The sequence below is a fragment of the Macrobrachium rosenbergii genome, chromosome 21 (assembly GCF_040412425.1).
Source record: "Macrobrachium rosenbergii isolate ZJJX-2024 chromosome 21, ASM4041242v1, whole genome shotgun sequence".
NCBI lineage: Eukaryota > Metazoa > Arthropoda > Malacostraca > Decapoda > Palaemonidae > Macrobrachium > Macrobrachium rosenbergii.
The window spans coordinates 18542380-18550733 of NC_089761.1; the positions used below are offsets into that span (position 1 = coordinate 18542380).

The 8354-nt window shown below is 36.7% G+C and overlaps 1 protein-coding gene across 1 annotated transcript; it reads right to left on the minus strand.

Annotated features, from left to right (window-relative positions):
• Nucleotides 1–419: 419 nt before the first annotated feature.
• Nucleotides 420–8026, minus strand: LOC136849744 (uncharacterized). Its single transcript, XM_067123135.1, has 3 exons — nt 7779–8026; nt 3382–3523; nt 420–2971 (listed from the first exon to the last, which is right to left on the minus strand). Exons 1-3 carry the CDS (start codon nt 7823–7825, stop codon nt 2171–2173), a joined length of 990 nt encoding a protein of 329 aa, XP_066979236.1. The 5' UTR covers nt 7826–8026; the 3' UTR covers nt 420–2170.
• Between the last annotated feature and the right edge of the window lie 328 nt (nt 8027–8354).

Below are 8354 nucleotides of genomic sequence, written 5' to 3' on the forward strand. Positions count from 1 at the left end.
TTCTGTAAGCTGTCTTTTCGCTACTTTTCTTTCGCCATGAAAGTCTGCAAGGTGAATTTTTTATTGGTCCTGTCTGTGTGTGCATGAGAAATCTCTCTCCGACAGTGGTATATCCAATATATGTGGAGGAATTACATTCTACCCGATTGCAGATACTGGCATACCACGTGATGACTGTCAGGAACTCCCCCTAAAGCTGGTCTACTGCGAATGAATAGGTTTAAATTTCTTTTTTTTATAGTAAATCCTGAGACAGACATTATCACTTTCATTAACCGGCTTTACATAATTAGAAACAATCTTTTTCAGCAGCTTTTCTTCTACGTTGTAGCGATTTGACATTTGTCCCTGAAAAACGAAGTCGATTTGTTTTTCTTCGCGTTGGTAACGACTCATTGAGGGTGACTTTATTCAAAGACTTTTACAGTTTCATCTGTTACTTCCATAGGAAAGTTATTGTTTGTTAATAACATTTGTTTTCTTCTGGTAATTTCAATGTGGAAGGAATCCCAGTCACTGCAAACCTTATACCCTCTATGTAAGAATGTCTTAATTACTCCTATTTTGCATTTTTCTGGGCAAGCACCATTGAAATTAACACAATCTCCAAGATTAGTTGACTTTACATACACCGAAGTTTTTACAGTGTTATTGGATAAAGTAACCAAAGCATCCAGAAACGGCAATGAATTATTTTTTCCCAGTTCAACAGTAAATTCAAGAACAGACTCCTCTTCAGATTTAGACTTCAGCCTTAATAACCAAACTAAGTTTAAGAAAATTCACAAAGATCCCACTGAAGACCTCAAACGTCAAATAAATAAACATAGGCATCGTCAACAGCAATAGTGAACCAGGATTTGTATATGGTAATCCAAAAATCCACAAGCATCTAGTGAACCCTCCGTTACGCCCCAAAATTTCACAAGTTGGAACCGTCACATATGAGATATCTAAACAGCTGAACAGTATTATTAAAAGATATATCCCAAAACAGCATGCAATTGAATCCACATAAGAATTTATAGTCGTTTTGAAAGATAGAAAACCTTCAGGGAAATTGGCCTCATTAGACGTTGAGAGTCTATTTACTAACGTTCCAGTTCAAGAGACTATAAAGATAATTATGGAGAACGTGTATCATCACCCTGAAATAGCTGCTCCTGACATTCCGCCTGCAACGTTGAAAGCTCTTTTGGAACTTTGTGCAACAAAAATACCTTCTAGGAATATTAACGGTGACTTGTATTCAGTGTGAAGGAGTTAGTGTGGAAAGTGCTCTGGGCCCCACATTTACAGAATTTTATATGTGTAATTTAGAGAAAAGGGTGTCTGGACATAACCCCCTTTTAAAACCCACCACCATGTATGTACGAAATATTGATGATTGTTTTATTGTAGTTGACAATGAACATTTTTATTAAGGCTGAAGTCTAAATTTGAAGAGGAGTCTCAAGATATTTATTAGTAAGTTTTCTGCAAATTAATTTGATAACCTTGTACACAAATAGTTGCATTTTTAAGTCTATGTTGATAACTTGGTTTAGAGCAGGGGAGAAATGTGTGTGTGTGTGGAATCACATTGGTCAGTTATACCTAAAATGTGAGACACTGAAATATATACAAAATCCCAAAGTAAGACATTCACTTAAGCACTCCGAGATATCACAGGCAAGCTATGCAGATCAAACACCTCACGATACCAAAACACGTGTGATGCATTTGATGTTCAACCCTTAGAAAGGAGACGTGAATGACTAGGAATATAATTGGTGAATAATATAACTAACAACAGATTAAAAAATCAGGGAAATAATTTCCTATACAAGTTGCTGCAAAATATATATAAAGTGTGAATGTCTGACGTATTGTATCTTGATAAGATGTGCCTGCCAGGAAGGCACCTGGCGTCGCCGGCAGGTTTCCTCAGATGAAAGGCGCATAGCAATCGGAAGTGTCTTTCACCCACCGCTCGCGGGTATCACGCAAGTCTCTAAGCCCTGCTACTTTGTGCAAGGTGTTACATAGGTTACAAGTCCATGGCAATTCGTCCTTGGCTTCCCAGAAGCGCCGCCACTGCAGGTAGCGCAGATAGGAAACGGGGTTATTACTCAGGTAAACCAAGTATTCTGCCAGTGCCGAAACGTTCTGAAAAGACGGGAGTTGATGCTTAAGGGCCTGGTGGTAAAATCTTGTCGTAGTCCCTTCCTCCGTACACGACAGGCACCATCCCGTACTGCATCGCCCTCCACAGCTTCTCGGTGCTGTAGTCATCGCACAGAGAATTTTCCCAAGAGAGATAAAAGAGGTGAGAACCCGTAAGCCAGCGATAGCAGTATCTGTCTAAATGGTTCTTGCCGCACTTCAGCTTGCCGCACCTTCCGATGGTCGTCACGTTCACATGCTTTTGCAGGGCTGCGACGAAATTCTCTCTTCTGGAGGCTGTTGGGCAGTGGCTTGCCATCCATGAGGCAATTCTGGGACGCAGTGCCCACCTCACTTCCTGCTCTGTAAATTGGAACTTGTTTGTGGTTCGCTCGTCCCCTTGTGCAGAGTGGCTGGTGCTCCCTGCCTTACTCCGAGAGGCATCACTTGATGTCTGTTCGAGTTCTCGTATTAGCTTCTCACTTATGCTGGAAGATCCATTAATTAATTCGTATTTCAATAATATTTCCTTAACGATCTTTTCCTTCTGACTCAAAATCATTTTGTTCTGCACAGATCTTTCCTTATTCATCACATCATCATAGTTTTTTAGATGTTTAATGTACTTCTGGTAGGTCCTACTTGATTTGTCAATGTTGATTCCTTCGACTATGGGACATTCGACAGAATCGTCCAAAGGCCTCAGGGCGGTATTATGTGCTGATATGTTACTCAGATGATGATACGACATCGTCAAGTTAAAATAATTTCCATTTTTTTCTGCTGCTGACCATGCTCCCAGGGTTTGTTGACCTAAAGGCGGTGCCTGGAAAGTCAGAGATGAAATTAATTAATAAACAAGTTATAAATGCTTTTGATGTTTGAATAAAAGGTTAACATTATGATAAGGCTTTCAAGTACTTTCAAACTTTAGATAAGCACTTTGTTACATTAATAATTTCTCTAGGTTCTAAGACTCCAAATCATTAGGAATGAAAAGAGGGAAATGTATGCTTTTATGCTCAGTTTTCATCTTGGAAATCCTTCATTTTTTATGCCTTTAGATATCTCATAATAATACAGAAAAAAATAAGCTTGAAAGAATTTTACAATAAAATTGATAAGCACCTAATCTAAGCTCGGCTCACCAAAATTTTCTCGGCTCAACTTACAGAAGAAAGGCAGACTAAGTTTCCAAGCTATCGAATGAGTAAATGGGCAAATGCGCCAAGGTACCTCTAACTCTAGCCTGATCCAGAGTTGGTGTGGCTTTCGAGGAGGAAGATCTCGAGGGTTGAAGTCAAAGCTGAAAAACACCACAGCGTCAGCGTCGTTGATTCGTTCCCTGGATCCTTTGTAAGTCCATACAAACTGGCACCTGTGTCAGGTGCGGGCAGGTTGTTAATGATATTGATTTCTCATGAATACCTATCAGACGGGCAAGTACGTTTATCAAGCCTCTGTCTAACAGAAAGAATGAAGAGGCTAGGATTAGACATCAAAGTAATACGTGGTCCCGCTTCCTAAGAACTGGAATGTAACAGAAATTAAGGAATACACTCCCTGGAACTATTCACCAATATGCCAACGTAAATTTAATTTTGTAAGAAAGAATTTTTGCAGTGATTTCTTATTAATTTATCACAACTGAGAAAAGCTTTTGAGATTTTAAAGTACCCATTCCCTTTTGTCACAGAGAAGACAAACCTAGAATGAATTCAGGTGTTCTATTACGTCATTTACGTGACTATTGCTGGAGCCATACTGCTGTTCTCATATTTCAGATTAGGTTAAAGTTTATGCCATGGACTTCGACAGGCTGGAATTTGAGCTCTCACTGCCTGAAGGCACATTATGGGGTCTATTTCAGAAGCTATGTTGGTGTTCATGACTATAAGGAAAGTCATATTGTCTGGTAAATCACCAATGAAGTGCTTTACTTCTTACTAAAATTTTCTTTACCCTTCCACTTCGAGTCTATGTATGCATCCTTGCTTAGTGTCACTAGTTTGCCCCGGCCAGTCAGCCCCTTTACTAGTCTCTCCTATCGGCCTTAATTTCCTTTTACACTTGAAATAAACTTCAAAATTATCTATTTTCAATACTGTTTTTGGTTTTCAATATTCCTAATACTACGTTTTGACAGATTCTCTCATAGTATCTACGTCTGAGCATCTTTTAATTTTTATTTGCATTTTTAATATACAAGCAAGAACAAAGATCAAAGTGGATACGTTTTTCTTGTTGAAACAATAGAGAAAAAGGAAGAACATGACGAATAAAAGTAATGCGGAAACAGTCATGTAATTTTTTAGAATTCGGAAACAAATATTGGAAAAAGAGCCCAGCAAATATTCATTCTCTTTAACAGTTTCTGAAAAAGAAACAAAAAAATTGTAAATGATAATTATGCTATTGCTCTCATAAATTACGAGACGTGCATGTAGAGAACAAGGCAAAAAATTAAGGGTTTGAATGAAAAGAGCAATGGAATAGAGGGAGCAAATGTAAAAAAGAGAAAGAGAAAGTCGTTTGAAAGACGATGGACCTTGGAAGATGATTATTCGCGTGAGAAAATGAGTGCAGTGGCGGTGGAAATGAGAGAGAGAGAGGGAGGAGTGTGGATTAGTAGAGAAGAAGCAAGCGAAGACGGAGGGAGAGACGAAGCCTAGAGGGTGAGGAGCTGAAAGCAGATTGATGAGGACTATAACAATGTCAAGCGAAGTAAACAAAAAAATAAGTGTTGGCGACCAGCAGTAAATTATAAACAGGAAAGTTGATTCAATAAACAGGCAAAATAAAAACAAGTTTGAATTAAATTACAATATTAATGATAAACCTTCATAACTGTCTAATAGAAAATATTCCACTGATAATGAAGGATGTATGCTAAAGTAATTAAATAAAAAAAATACTGCTAAGAAGTTACTTACTTGGATACAAATAAGAGAAAAGAATATAAACATACGCACTCACAAACAACTGGACGAATGCACTGCATTTTACAATCATGTATTGATAGCCTCATTAAATCTGTTAATTGCCTCTGGCCATTATTTAAAAAAATTTTACTAGTTTTTACAGTAATGGCTTTCAGTACAGAACTGCAGGACAGTAAGGTTATTTCTGGCTTTAAGAAAGGAATCGGTAATTATCAATCTCGAAGTAGTTTCGTTTGTTTCAGATACAGTAATCCTTCAGTTGGATTAATAGAATCAAGGGCCTGTCTGATAATGTTGATATCCAGATGAGGGCGAGTGAAAAATCCAATGTTAACACTAAGAATCAGCTGATTGCGCCTACTAGCGAAAGAATTAGGAGAATCCTTTTTTAATTGCTAAAAGCAACAAATGTATTACTGGAATTATTATTTCTGATTTTGTACATAAATGTAAAACATATAAAAGGTAAACTAACATACTTTATCTTAAAGTAAAATCCCTCAAAATCGAATAACAGCTGTTTCCCAATTTATTTGTTTATGTCACACTCAATGTTGTTTATATCAGTTCTTTGGTAAGTGGTTGTTAATTATAAGAGATGGTTATGATTTGTTACGTAAGTCATAAGTTTGGTAATCTTGTTTGAAAGCCTAGTCTGGTACAATCTGCTGAAAATGAAATTCGGTGATTTTGTAATACACAAGCTGTGTTTGCGTATTACATTACAATACCCTGTGTTTACAACTCTAGGACATATGGCATTTCTCGATGATGACTGTTCAAAGCAAATTGATTTTAAGAACTCTACTAAAACGTAGGTGATCATTTTCTGTTCTGTTTGAATCAATGATTTTTCATTTCGCCTCATAATATCACGGAGGCTTTACCTATATGCCTATGTGTGTGGGTGTGTTTACGTCTACATGTGGCGATTCATCAATGTTCACATTACTGTCTCTACATAGTGTGTGTGTTCATGTGCGTTTCTTAGAGTGGTATTGCATTTGCCATTTTTCTTGTTTGCTTTGCTTGATTTATTGTACAGTAATTAATCACAAGTTTAATTGACTCTAAGTATGATTATCACACATCATAACAGTACTCAAGAGAATATTTTTATTACTGCTAATATTTCATCTCAGTTGTTATTCTCTCTCTCTCTCTCTCTCTCTCTCTCTCTCTCTCTCTCTCTCTCTCATACCTTACGTACGCAATTACGTTTATCTTTTGAGTTGTAAAATTAAGTAATGAGAAAATACAGTAAAAATTTAAATGAGAATAGCGTAAAATATAAATAAAAAATCAAAAGTGGGACTTGCCTCTGGCAAGTCAAATGTCTACGTAGCCCTCTTCACCCATCCAGCACTGCATCCTCACCCACTCCCAGCAAGGAAAACTCCCCAGCTCCACCCACCTTCCAAAACAACCCTTTCTTTGGGTGAGTTTCTCACAGCCTTTACTGCCCTTCCTCTCCCATGGTGCTTAGCCATCCGATTTCCCCAACCTTGAAACTTCATGATAATTCCTCATCCCCTTAAACTTTTCTCAGTCTGTTTATGATTTGTTTTAAAATTTTTAGAGAGAGAGTATATATATATATATATATATATATATATATATATATATATATATATATATATATATATATATATAATTTATATATCTTTGGACCTTGGTCCGTGGTCTGCGTGTGTCCGACATTGTCGAGTTCCAGACAATGGCGATCTGGGTAATCGAAAGATTGCTGTACTGGTATGTGTATTCATGATTGTTCTTATACATTATGGGTTATTTATAACCCCAAGCTCTGTAATAGTACCCACTGTAATGGTGAATTGGGTGATAAATTAACAGAAAAATTCTTTTTCACAACAGGACCCTTGTGAGAGGATAAAGTGTGTATTAGATCATTATCATACCTAATGAAAGTGTACAATAATTTTTCAACTATTGCAAGAGTTAAAAGATAATGAGAACTTCCCTTGATTGTAGGACATGTTAGTGAATGATCTGCAGTAATACAAATATCGTCTAAAATTATATGATGTTCCTAGATGACTAATTTTTCAATATTATAGAACATACAAAAATCTTTAGTATGAGTGTAGCATCTTGTTTTGATGGCCCAGAATTCCAGAAAGGACTCTTCAAAGAATTCTTGTTTCAGCAGGCATAAGCCAATTATATTTCAGATGGGTGTATATTCTTATGTATCCTGCTCAAATGCAAGTTAACTGAAGGTGTTAGATCAACTCTGCTGTATTTAAAACAGAGAGCTCTCATGATTAGTTTAAGATCATTTCTATTCTACCCCAACAAACTCGTGAGAGGATAACAGAAAAAAATAAATTTTTCCATCTGGATATTCAAATGCCCACGTATGTAAGTGTCCAGATTACTATAATATTTATTTTTTTGGTCCAGCGCTAGATTGCTCTCCGATTTCTACTTGTGGTATGTTCGCTTTGTCCTTTTCCTCTCAAGATGGTGACCTTCTCTAACTGTATTTTGTTCATCTAAAAACACTTCATTCTCACCAGCCCAACAAATGTAGAAGTTTAATTTGTCGTATGGTAAAGTCTAGCTAAACTGCTTTTTAAAGTTCCCAATAATCCAGACAGAATGACAATAACAAGAAAAATATTAACATAAAAAAAGATTTACAAAAAAGGGGGAGATTAACTTTTATACCTCCAGAAAGCGCATCGATTTTCACGAAGTTTTGAATAGTTTTCCATGAAATTCCAATATTTCCAGTTCCCCCAGAAGGCCGTCCAATAGACGACCAACTTGGAGGCCACCGATGAATTTTGGTACCGTTGAGCACAAGACGCCTCCTCCTCATCATCCTCCTTCTTTTCTGTGAGGAAAAGTGAAGAATTTTCATTTTGCTTTAGTAAATGTTGCCTTTTTATTTTTTTTATTATATGGTATCAGCGTCACTGGCGAACACAAGACCGACATTCTGCCTCTTTTACTTCTGTAAGAAAAAAAGAATTTTAATTTCTCTACCAGGTAAACATTGTTATTTAACACTTGCAATCAACTATCCATTCAGGAAACTACGACAAAGGTTTCCATTAATATTAAAGCCAATTTTACATAAAGTATACTGTATAGTGAACTTTAGAAATTTTAATTCGTTTAACTTCTGTGCTGATTCCTGTTGCATTGCTAATTGAGGGATCACATAAGCATATTTCTACTTTATTTTAGTGGTGTCGTCACCTTTTAATTTTGTAGTACAATTCCCCCTCAACTTGGGAC